Consider the following 13060-nt stretch of genomic DNA (forward strand, 5'->3'; position numbering starts at 1 on the left):
TCGCTGAGGCTCCTTAACCAGAACCTTCAAAACCCAAGACCACTACCATCGAGAGGCTATAGCCCACAGGCACATTGGAACACCACTAGCAGGAAGTTCGTCTCCAAGCTGCACAGACACAGAAAACGTGACTTGGAAATATATTGCAGCTCTTTCACTGTCGCCAGGTCAAAATCCAGGAATTCCCACCCTAACACCACTGTGGGTGTACATAGATCACATGGACTGCAATAGTTCAGGAAGGTGGCTCATCACCATCTTCTCAAGGGCAATGTAGTATTGGGTATAATTGGGATCTAGAACCTGGTGCAGTTGGGTTCCAATGCTGCATGTAATTGGCATTGCGCATCATTGGGATCCAACACTAGGTGTCTTTGGGGTCTGACACTGGGATCCGGCACAGGGTGTCATTGGAATCGGACACTGGGTGTCATTGGGATTTGACACTGGGTGTCATTGGGATCCAGCACTGGGTGTCATTGGATCTGACACTGGATGTCATTGGGACCTGGCTGGGTGTCATTGGGATTCAACACTGGGTGTCATTGGGATTCAACACTGGGTGTCATTCGGTTCAGACACAGGGTGCCTTTGGGATCCGGCACTGGGTGTCATTGGGATCCGGCATTGGGTGCGATTGAGATCTAGCACTGGGTGTCATTGTGATCCCCAACTGGGTGTCACTGGGACCATGCACTGGATGTCATTAAGATCTGGCACTGGGTGTCATTGGGATCCGGCACTGGGGTGTCATTCGGAACACGCACTGGGGTGTCATTGGGATCCGGTACTGGGTGTCATTGGGATCGGACACTGGGTGTCATTGGGATCCGGTTCTGGGTACCATTAGGATCTGGCACTGGGGTGTCATTGGGATCCGGCATTGGGTGTAATGGGTTTGCTCTGGGATACTGGCTGTCATTGGGATCTTGCACAGGGTGTCATTGGGATCCGGCATTGCGTGTCATTGGGATCCGGCATTGGGTGTCATTGGGATCCAGAATTGGGTGTCATTGGGATCCAGCACTGGTGCCATTGAGATCCAGCACTGGGTGCCATTGAGATCTGGCACTGGATGTCATTGGGATCCGGCACTGGGGTGTCATTGGGATCCGGCATTGGGTGCGATTGAGATCTAGCACTGGGTGTCATTGTGATCCCCAACTGGGTGTCACTGGGACCATGCACTGGATGTCATTAAGATCTGGCACTGGGTGTCATTGGGATCCGGCACTGGGGTGTCATTCGGAACCCGCACTGGGGTGTCATTGGGATCCGGTACTGGGTGTCATTGGGATCGTACACTGGGTGTCATTGGGATCCGGTTCTGGGTACCATTAGGATCTGGCACTGGGGTGTCATTGGGATCCGGCATTGGGTGTAATGGGTTTGCTCTGGGATACTGGCTGTCATTGGGATCTTGCACAGGGTGTCATTGGGATCCGGCATTGCGTGTCATTGGGATCCGGCATTGGGTGTCATTGGGATCCAGAATTGGGTGTCATTGGGATCCAGCACTGGTGCGATTGAGATCCAGCACTGGGTGCCATTGAGATCTGGCACTGGATGTCATTGGGATCCGGCACTGGGGTGTCATTGGGACCGGCATTGGGTGTCATTGGGACCGGGCACTGGGTGTCATTGGGATCTGGTACTGGGTGTCATTGAGATCTGGCACTGGGGTGTCATTGGGATCCAGCATGGGGTGTAATGGGGTTGCTCTAGGATACTGGGTGTCATTGGGATCCGGCACTGGGTGTCATTGGGATCTGGCATTAGGTATAATGGGTTTGCTTTGGGATACTGGGTGTCATTGGGATCTGGCACTAGGTGTCATTGGGATCCGGCACTGGGGTGTCATTGGGATCCAGCGCTGGGTGTCATTGGGATCCGGCACAGCGTGCCATTGGGATCTGGCATTAGGTATAATGGGTTTGCTCTGGGATACTGGGTTTTATTGGGATCTGGCACAGGGTGTCATTGGGATCCGGCACTGGGGTGTCATTGGGATCTGGCACAGGGTGTCATTGGGATCCGGCACTGGGTGTCATTGGGATCCGGCACTGGGGTGTCATTGGGATCCGGCACTGGGTGTCATTGGGGTCCGGCACTGGGTGTCATTGGGATCCGGCACTGGGTTGTCATTGGGATCCGGCACTGGGTGTCATTGGGATCCGGCACTGGGTGTCATTGGGATCCGGCACTGGGGTGTCATTGGTTTCCTGCACTGGGTGTCATTGGGATCCGGCACTGGGTTGTCATTGGGATCCGGCACTGGGTGTCATTGGGATCCGGCACTGGGTGTCATTGGGATCCGGCACTGGGTGTCATTGGGATCCGGCACTGGGTGTCATTGGGATCCGGCACTGGGTGTCATTGGGATCCGGCACTGGGTGTCATTGGGATCCGGCACTGGGGTGTCATTGGTTTCCTGCACTGGGTGTCATTGGGATCCGGCACTGGGTTGTCATTGGGATCCGGCACTGGGTGTCATTGGGATCCGGCACTGGGTGTCATTGGGATCCGGCACTGGGTTGTAATTGGGATCCGGCACTGGGGTGTCATTGGTTTCCTGCACTAGGTGTCATTGGGATCCGGCACTGGGTGTCATTGCGATCCGGCACTGGGTGTCATTGGGATCCGGCACTGGGTGTCATTGGGATCCGGCACTGGGTGTCATTGGGATCCGGCACTGGGGTGTCATTGGGATCCGGCACTGGGTGTCATTGGGATCCGGCAGTGGGTGTCATTGGGATCCGGCACTGGGTGTCATTGGGATCCGGCACTGGGTGTCATTGGGATCCGGCACTGGGTGTCATTGGGATCCGGCACTGGGGTGTCATTGGGATCCGGCACTGGGTGTCATTGGGATCCGGCACTGGGTGTCATTGGGATCCGGCACTGGGTGTCATTGGGATCCGGCACTGGGGTGTCATTGGGATCCGGCACTGGGTGTCATTGGGATCCGGCAGTGGGTGTCATTGGGATCCGGCACTGGGGTGTCATTGGGATCCGGCACTGGGTGTCATTGGGATCCGGCAGTGGGTGTCATTGGGATCCGGCACTGGGTGTCATTGGGATCCGGCACTGGGTGTCATTGGGATCCGGCACTGGGTGTCATTGGGATCCGGCACTGGGGTGTCATTGGGATCCGGCACTGGGTGTCATTGGGATCCGGCACTGGGTGTCATTGGGATCCGGCACTGGGTGTCATTGGGATCCGGCACTGGGGTGTCATTGGGATCCGGCACTGGGTGTCATTGGGATCCGGCAGTGGGTGTCATTGGGATCCGGCACTGGGTGTCATTGGGATCCGGCACTGGGTGTCATTGGGATCCGGCACTGGGTGTCATTGGGATCCGGCACTGGGGTGTCATTGGGATCCGGCACTGGGTGTCATTGGGATCCGGCACTGGGTGTCATTGGGATCCGGCACTGGGTGTCATTGGGATCCGGCACTGGGTGTCATGGGTTTGCCTGGGATACTGGGTGTATTGACTTTTTAATGGGGTATTGTACTTGAACTCTAGGTTTATTAGGGTTGTTCTAATTTGCAGCTGTACATGTGATATTTATGTCCTGGAAAACCAAGTTAGTGTTCTTGGTTATTTCTATCTATTCCAGAATATCCTATCCAGGCTTGGGATTTTAGACCACACCTCTCCATGGGATAGGGTTAGTCAGTGATACAGATTTAGGCTGGAATATCGATAGTGTGATTTCTGATATTATTACCACATGGTCTGTTTATCCTTGAATGCTGAATCTGCAATTCCTTTCTGATGGGATTCCTCTGGATCTTAAACTCCTCAGTATATTTGGGATTGGCACTTTGTCTCTGTTGAGCTCTAGGTCTTTGGCTTTGTCCCAGGGTTGTTGGAGCTCCAGCTCTATTTAAAGGGTTTATTCCAGGATTATGGAGCAGTTTCTCAGAGTGATTGGATTATCCAGAGAAAGGAAATTCCAACTCTCTTAGTAATAGGATTATCCTCAAACACTAAAGGGTGTTGGTTAAGGGGATAATCCCGATTAGGGAGCTCCAGCTCGGCGCCATGGGTTTATTCTGGGAGGCCTTGTCCAGAAATAATGTGTGGGTTATCCAGAAAGGCTGAGCTGGAATTTTGTGTGCAACCAGGGGAGTATTGACCTGCGCTGCGTTGAGGGTGATGTTACTCGGGGATGCTCCCGCTGCCTTTGCGCTGCTGGGGACGTCATGTGACAGAGGGAGGTTCAGTCGGTGTTCCATCGGAGATGGCGGCTCGCTTCCCAGCAGGAAAGATGTGTGGCTGCTGAGCTGACCGGCAAGAAAGCCAGAGGGAAGATGACGAGAGGTGAAATGTTGCCAATGCAGCGGCGGTGAATCAGCTGCTCCTCCTTCATTGCCATTCAGTGTAGTGTGTGTTGCAGCCGGCCTGCTCCCTCTGCAAGGTGCTCTTAACATTCAGCCAGGGCCATGGCCGCAGAAGGTGAGCTGCAGCACAATGTGGAGCATTACAAAGCGGAGATCGACAGGCTCGCCAAGGAGCTAACGGAAACGACCCACGAGAAAATCCAGGCTGCAGAATACGGGCTGGTGGTGCTGGAGGAGAAACAGTCGCTCAAGCAGCAGTACGATGAGCTGGAAAGCGCCTACGAGACGGTCAAACATGAGCTGGAACAGCTGAAAGAGGTGGGTAGGCGAGGGAGCTGCGAGAAACGCCCAGTTTGTCTCGAAGCAGCTCACCTTGTGTGGCTCACACCATCCAGGACCAGAGAGAGATTCAATGTGAGGAGTCTCCCCCCCATCCTCACAGCTCAATAGCAAATTCAATGTTAATTAAAACAGTGCGTTAATGCGGGAACATGGTTATATCCAGTTCAGGCGGATCTCGGTGTCTCCCAGAGGGACAGTGGAGCTGAAATCGGTCACTCACATTTACATTGTGAAGCCCTGACCCTTAAATAAGAGGATTCGCTGTCTACCCCCCTCCTGCGGGGTGACAATCTAGCAGCCGGTGTTATACCAGCGTTACACAGAAAGACACCAGGCAGTGTATCAGCAATAGGGCACAGTCAGGATTTAGTGTGGGTGTGTTTTTTGAAATGTGGCTTTTGGATTGTAAACTAGACTCAAAATCCCCCCCCCCCCCCCCCCCGAGTATTGGGCATCAGAATGGACCCATTGCTGCTCGCACCTCCCAGCTCCAGAATGTCAGTCCTCCAGCCCCACAGTGAGAGGAGGCTGGCGGGAATGACAGGAGCTGGATTCCTCCTCCACGAGGAATTAAAGCCGTCACATCGAACTCTTCCCGGAAGAAGCCGAGAGATGGATCTCTTTCTTCCCCAATATGTTTTTTTGGGCGAGATTCGGTGTCGGTGCAGCCAATATCCTTGGCGAGCTGCCATCTATCGCATCACTTCCCTGAGTGCAGGCTTGTGTGTGTGAGGGGGGGGGGGGGGGGGGGGAGGAGGAGGAATGTCGGCACGAACTATTGAACGCAGAATAGTCTTCCAGCCGCAGGAGCAGATGCGATTTCCACAGCTTAATCCCTCCCTCAAACTGCATTCTCAGGAGCCAGAGGGCGATTTCTGTGGGGAATCTGCCACCCGTTGTCCGGCTCTTGCATCTCCTGTCGGATGTTGATTTCAACCCCACTGATGGTCAGAATATATCTATGGGATTGATCATAGCTGGCGTCCCACGCGGAATAAATGCGAACTAGGAAGCTGTAATTTAATTTGCATCAAAGGTTCAGATGACAAAACTGAAACCAGAGTGGGATCCAGCTCTTGACTGAATCCTCAATCCACCCCCTGACTATTTATAATAACCCCATGTTACCACTTCACTGCTGTGACGTTTCTCTGCCTACATCAGCTGGTGGTGCAAGATGCCCTGGATACTGAGCAATTCACTTGGTGCCATTCTCCAGCCTTCTACTGAATCCCTGCACATTCTTCCTTTTCAGATGCCAGTGTGATTCCCCTTTTGAAGGGTCCAATTGAAGCTGCCTCCACCACACTCTCAGGCAATGTGTTCTAGACCTTAACCACCCGCCACATGAATGTTTTTCCTCCGCTTGCTGTTGCTTCTTTTACCAATTACTTTAAAATCTTTGCCCCCTCGTTATCGATCCTTTCACAAATGGGAACAGTTTCTCCCTATCTGCTCTGTCCAGACCCCTCATGAATTTTGAACACCTCTATCAAATCTGCTGTCTGCCTTCTCTAAGGAAATGTGCAATGGATTACCAAATAATTCTACATCCTGTTTATCTTGTCTCATTTCAATAAATGTTGTAAATCAATGCTCTAAGCAACTATTTGCAAGGTTTTGATAGAGGTTTTTATTGATACGTATGTAACAGTGAAATAGTGTATTAATTATGGAATAGATAGATATTTCTAGTCAACTGGATAATGACAGGAATGGGGCGTGTGCTATGTTATCATCTACATGTTCAGAACGTCTTGCAATTTGCACTTGTGCCATAGAATTTACAGTACAGAAGGAGGTCATTTGGCCCATTGAGTCTACACTAACACTCGAAAAGAGCACCCTACCCCACTCCCCCGCCCTATCCGCGTAACACCATAATCCCACCTGACCAGCACATCCTATCATAGAATTCATAGAATTTACAGTGCAGAAGGAGGCCATTCGGCCCATCGAGTCTGCACCGGCTCTTTGAAAGAGCACCCTACCCAAGCCCACATCTCCACCCTATCTCCATAACCCAGTAACCCCACCCAACACTAAGGGCAATTTTGGACACTAAGGGCAATTTAGCATGGCCAATCCACCTACCCTGCACATCTTTGGACTGTGGGAGGAAACCGGAGCACCCGAAGGAAACCCACGCAGACACTGGGAGAACGTGCAGACTCCGCATAGACAGTGAACCAAGCCAGGAATCGAACTTGGGACCCTGGAGCTGTGAAGCAATTGTGCTAACTACCATGCTACTGTGCTGCCCTAAATCCCAGGATAGTAAGGGACAATTTGGCGAGCCAATCCACTTAACCTGCACATCTTTGGACTGTGGGAGGAAACTTTAGCACCAAGATGGAAACCCACGCACACACTGGGAGAACATGCAAACTCACAAAGACAATCACCCAAGGATGGAATTGAACCCGATCCCTGGCGCTGTGAGGTAGCAGTGCTAACCGCTGTGCCACCACAAACCAATCATTAACATTTTTTGGTGCTATAGGAGAGAAAACGGGTAAAATCTTTGAATGATGGCAAAATGAGCTACTTGTGACAGTTGCTCATGACTTTTACGCCTGTTCACTTGTGAAATAACTTTACCTGGCCATAACACACTGTCACTCGGGTAGCATCCTCATTGGGAAACCTTCTGCCGATATTTAATCTATTTCTAGATTAATTAGCATTAGAATATCCCACTTGGTGAGGATTAGTGGGAAGCCAGAGGATTGCGAGCAGAGGGCAACTAAATAAGCAATAAGGGGGAGAAGATGAAGTATGAGTGCAAGCTAGCTAGTAATATAAAAGAAGATAGGAAGAGTTTTTTTCAAATATATAAAAGGTAGGAGAGAGGCAAAAATAGACATTGGACCACTGGAAAACATGGCTGGAGAAGTAAAAATAGGAAACAAAGAAATGGCAGAGGAACTGAATAGTTACTTTGCATCAGTCCTCACCAGTGGGATGCCAGAGCTCCAGGAGAACCAGGGGGCAGAAGTGAGTGCATTGGCCATCACTAAGGAGAAGATTCTGGGGAGACTGAAAGGTCTAAAGATGGATAAGTCACCTGGACCGGATGGACTACACCCCAGGGTTCTAAAAGAGATAGCTGAGGAGATTGGGGAGGCATTGGCGGTGGTCTTTCAGGAATCACTGGAGGCAGGAAGTGTCCCAGAGGACTGGAAAGTGGCTAATGTAACACCACTGTTTAAAAAGGGAGGGAGGTAGAAGACGGGAAATTATAGCCGGTTAGCCTGACTTCGGTCATTGGTAAGATTTGCAGTCCATTATTAAAGATGAGATCACAGAATAATTGGAAGTGCACAATAAAATAGGACTGAGTCAGCACGGCTTCGTCAAGGGGAGGTCATGTCTGACAAATCTGTTAGAGTTCTTTCAGGAGGTAACTAGGAAGTTAGACTAAGGAGAATCACTGGGCGTGATTTATTTAGATTTCCAGAAGGCCTTTGACAAGGTGCCACATAGGTGACTGTTAAATAAGTTAAGAGGCCATGGTGTCAAGGGTAAGATCCTGGCTTGGATAGAGGATTGGCTGACTGGCAGCAGGCAGAAAGCAGGAATAAAGGGGTATTTTTCAGGATGGCAGCCGGTGACTAGAGGTGTGCCTCAGGGGCCGGTGCTGGGACCACAACTTTTACATTAATGATCTGGAAGAAGGAAATTAAGGCACTGTTGCTATGTTTGCAGATGATACATAGATCTTTAGAGGGACAGGTAGTATTGAGGAAGCAGGGGAGCTGCAGAAGGACTTGGACAGGCTGGCAGAGTGGGCAAAGAAGTGGCAGATGAAAGACAATGTGGAAAAGGGTGAGGTTATGCATTTTGAAAGGAGGAATGGAGGCATAGACTATTTTCTAAATGGGGAAATGCTTAAGAAATCAGAAGTACAAAGGGATTTGGGATCCTTGTTCACGATTCTCTTAAGGTTAATGTGCAGGTTCTGTCGGCAGTTAGGAAGGCAAATGCAATGTTAGCATTCATGTCAAGTGGGCTAGAATACAAGACCAGGGAGGTACTTCTGAGGCTGTATAAGTCTCTGGTCAGACCCCATTTGGAGTATTGTGAGCAGTTTTGGGCCCCATATCTAAGGAAGGATGTGCTGGCCTTGGAAAGAGTCCAGAGGAGGTTCACAAGAATGATCCCTGGAATGAAGAGCTTGTCGTATGAGGAATAGTTGAGGACTCTGGGTCTGTATTCGGAATTTAGAAGGATGAGAGGGATCTTATTGAAACATACAGGATACTGCTTGGCCTGGATAGAGTGGACATGGAGAGGATATTTCCACTTGTGGGAAAAACTAGAATCAGAGGGCATAATCTCAGACTAAAGGGACGATCCTTTAAAACAGAAATGAGGAGGAATTTCTTCAGCCAGAGGGTGGTGAATCTGTGGAACTCTTTGCAGCAGAAGGCTGTGGAGGCCAAAACACTGAGTGTCTTTAAGACAGCGATAGCTAGGTTCTTGATTAATGAGGGGATCAGGGGTAATGGGGAGAAGGCAGGAGAATGACAATAAGAAAAATATCGTCCATGATTGAATGGCGGAGCAGACTTGATAGGCCGAGTGGCCTAATTCTGCTCCTATGTCTTATGGTCTTATTTTTAAAAAAATATATTTTATTGAAAATTTTTGGTCAACCATCACAGTACATTGTGTATCCTTTACACAATAATATAACCGTATAAATAACAATGACCTGTTTTATAAACAAAAAATAAATAATATATAACAAAAACGAAAACTAAAACTAAATGGCAACTGCCTTGTCTCAGATAAACACTCTCCAAAAATATGATTTAACAGTCCAATATACAATTATTTATAGCAACGACCTATACATATTATACATATATATTAACAACCCTGAGAGTCCTTCTGGTTCCTCCCCCCCCCCCCCCCCCCCCCACCCCCCACCCCCCGGGCTGCTGCTGCTGCCTTCTTCTTTTCCATTCCCTCTATCTTTCTGTGAGGTATTCGACGAATGGTTGCCACCGCCTGGTGAACCCTTGAGCCGATCCCCTTAGGACGAACTTAATCCGTTCCAGCTTTATAAACCCTGCCATGTCATTTATCCAGGTCTCCACACCCGGGGGCTTGGCTTCCTTCCACATCAACAGTATCCTGTGCCGGGCTACTAGGGACGCAAAGGCCAAAACATCGGCCTCTCTCGCCTCCTGTACTCCCGGCTCTTGTGCAACCCCAAATATAGCCAACCCCCAGCTTGGTTCGACCTGGACCCCCACTACTTTCGAAAGCACCTTTGTCACCCCCACCCAGAACCCCTGTAGTGCCGGACATGACCAGAACATGTGGGTGTGATTCGCTGGGCTTCTCGAGCATCTCGCACACCTATCCTCTACCCCAAAAAATTTACTGAGCCGTGCTCCAGTCATATGCGCCCTGTGTAACACCTTAAATTGAATCAGGCTTAGCCTGGCACACGAGGACGATGAGTTTACCCTACTTAGGGAATCATCCCACAGCCCCTCCTCAATCTCCTCCCCCAGCTCTTCTTCCCATTTCCCTTTCAGCTCACCTACCATAATCTCCCCCTCGTCCCTCATTTCCCTATATATATCTGACACCTTACCGTCCCCCACCCATGTCTTTGAGATCACTCTGTCCTGCACCTCATTCGTCGGGAGCTGCGGGAATTCCCTCACCTGTTGCCTCGCAAAAGCCCTCAGTTGCATATACCGGAATGCATTCCCTTGGGGCAACCCATATTTCTCGGTCAGCGCTCCCAGACTTGCAAACTTCCCATCCACAAACAGATCTTTCAGTTACGTTACTCCTGCTCTTTGCCATATTCCAAATCCCCCATCCATTCTCCCCGGGGCAAACCTATGGTTATTTCTTATCGGGGACCCCACCAAGGCTCCCGTCTTTCCCCTATGCCGTCTCCACTGTCCCCAAATTTTCAAAGTCGCCACCACCACCGGGCTTGTGGTGTATTTCTTCGGTGAGAACGGCAATGGGGCCGTCACCATAGCTTGTAGGCTAGTCCCCCTACAGGACGCCCTCTCCAATCTCTTCCACGCCACTCCCTCCTTCTCCCATCCACTTACTCACCATTGAGACATTGGCGGCCCAGTAGTACTCACTTAGGCTCGGTAGTGCCAGCCCCCCCTATCCCTACTACGCTGTAAGAATCCCTTCCTCACTCTCGGGGTCTTCCCGGCCCACACAAAACTCATGATACTCTTTTTCGATCCTTTTGAAAAAAGCCTTCGTGATCACCACCGGGAGGCACTGAAACACAAAGAGAAATCTCGGGAGGACTACCATTTTAACCGCCTGCACCCTCCCTGCCAGTGACAGGGATACCATGTCCCATCTCTTGAAGTCCTCCTCCATTTGTTCCACCAATCGCGTTAAATTTAACCGATGCAATGTACCCCAATTCTTGGCTATCTGGATCCCCAAATAACGAAAGTCCCTTGTTACCTTCCTCAGCGGAAAGTCCTCTATGTCTCTGCTCTGCTCCCCTGGATGCACCACCAACAACTCACTTTTCCCCATGTTCAGTTTATATCCTGAGAATTCTCCAAACTCCCGAAGTGTCCGCATTATCTCTGGCATCCCCTCCGCCGGGTCCGCTACATATAACAACAAATCATCCGCATACAGAGATACCCGGTGTTCTTCTCCTCCTCTTCTTGGAACCCCTCAATGCTATTGCCAGGGGCTCAATCGCCAGTGCAAACAATAATGGGGACAGAGGGCATCCCTGCCTTGTCCCTCTATGGAGCCGAAAGTATGCAGATCCCCGTCCATTTGTGACCACACTCGCCACTGGGGCCCTATACAACAGCTGCACCCATCCAACATATTCATCTCCAAAACCAAATCTCCTCAGCACCTCGCACAGATAATCCCACTCCACTCTATCAAATGCTTTCTCGGCATCCATCGCCACCACTATCTCCGCTTCCCCCTCTGGTGGGGGCATCATCATTACCCCTAGCAGCCTCCGTATATTCGTATTCAGCTGTCTCCCCTTCATAAACCCAGTTTGGTCCTCATGGACCACCCTCGGGACACAATCCTCTATCCTCATTGCCATTACCTTGGTCAGAATCTTAGCGTCTACATTTAGGAGGGAAATAGGTCTATAGGACTCGCATTGCAGCGGGTCCTTTTCCTTCTTTAGGAGAAGCGATATCGTTGCCTCAGACATAGTCGGGGGCAGCTGTCCCCTTTCCTTTGCCTCATTAAAGGTCCTCATCAGTAGCGGGGCGAGCAAGTCCACATATTTCCTGTAAAATTCAACTGGGAATCCATCCGGTCCCGGAGCCTTCCCTGCCTGCATGCTCCTAATTCCTTTCACTACTTCCTCTATTTCAATCTGTGCTCCCAGTCCCACCCTTTCCTGCTCCTCCACCGTGGGAAATTCCAGCCGGTCCAGAAAGCCCATCATTCTCTCCCTCCCATCCGGGGGTTGAGCTTCGTATAATTTTTTATAAAATGCCTTGAACACTCCATTCACTCTCTCCGCTCCCCGCTCCATCTCCTTCCTCATCCCTCACTCCCCCTATTTCCCTCGCTGCTCCCCTTTTCCTCAATTGGTGGGCCAGCAACCTGCTCGCCTTCTCCCCATATTCGTACTGTACACCCTGTGCCTTCCTCCACTGTGCCTCTGCAGTACCCGTTGTCAGCAGGTCAAATTCTACGTGTAGCCTTTGCCTTTCCCTGTACAGTCCCTCCTCCGGTGCCTCCGCATATTGCCTGTCCACCCTCAGAAGTTCTTGCAGCAACCGCTCCCGTTCCCTACTCTCTTGCTTTCCTTTATGTGCCCTTATTGATATCAGCTCCTCTCTAACCACTGCCTTCAGCGCCTCCCAGACCACTCCCACCTGGACCTCCCCATTATCATTGAGTTCCAAGTACTTTTCAATGCACCCCCTCGCCCTTAGACACCCCCCCTCATCTGCCATTAGTCCCATGTCCATTCTCCAGGGTGGGCGCCCTTCTGTTTCCTCCCCTATCTCCAAGTCCACCCAATGTGGAGCGTGATCCGAAATGGCTATAGCCGTATACTCCGTTCCCCTCACCTTCGGGATCAATGCCCTTCCCAAAACAAAAAAGTCTATTCGCGAATAGACTTTGTGGACATAGGAGAAAAACGAAAACTCCTTACTCCTAGGTCTGCTAAATCTCCACGGGTCTACTCCTCCCATCTGCTCCATAAAATCTTTAAGCACCTTGGCTGCTGCCGGCCTCCTTCCAGTCCTGGACCTCGACCTGTCCGGTCCTGGTTCCAACACCATATTGAAATCTCCCCCCATTACCAACTTTCCCACCTCTAGGTCCGGGATGCGTCCTAGCATACGCCTCATAAAATTG

At 50.7% G+C, this 13060-nt stretch overlaps 1 protein-coding gene across 3 annotated transcripts in view; it reads left to right on the forward strand.

Moving 5' to 3' along the window:
* The first annotated feature begins 3969 nt into the window (after nt 1-3969).
* LOC140396225 (protein bicaudal D homolog 1-like) overlaps nt 3970-13060 on the forward strand; it is a 322819-nt gene continuing 313728 nt past the window's right edge. Inside the window, exons 1-2 of one of the 3 annotated variants that reach the window (XM_072484547.1) lie at nt 3970-4669; nt 5949-6270. In XM_072484547.1, the coding sequence (XP_072340648.1) occupies nt 4454-4669; nt 5949-5960 (228 nt within the window). In that variant the 5' untranslated portion in view covers nt 3970-4453 and the 3' untranslated portion in view covers nt 5961-6270. Of the gene's footprint in view, nt 4670-5948; nt 6271-13060 lie in introns of those variants that run through there. The other 2 variants (XM_072484545.1, XM_072484546.1) reach the window with 2 other exon arrangements.

This window comes from Scyliorhinus torazame, chromosome 19 (assembly GCF_047496885.1).
Source record: "Scyliorhinus torazame isolate Kashiwa2021f chromosome 19, sScyTor2.1, whole genome shotgun sequence".
Taxonomy (NCBI): Eukaryota; Metazoa; Chordata; class Chondrichthyes; order Carcharhiniformes; family Scyliorhinidae; genus Scyliorhinus; species Scyliorhinus torazame.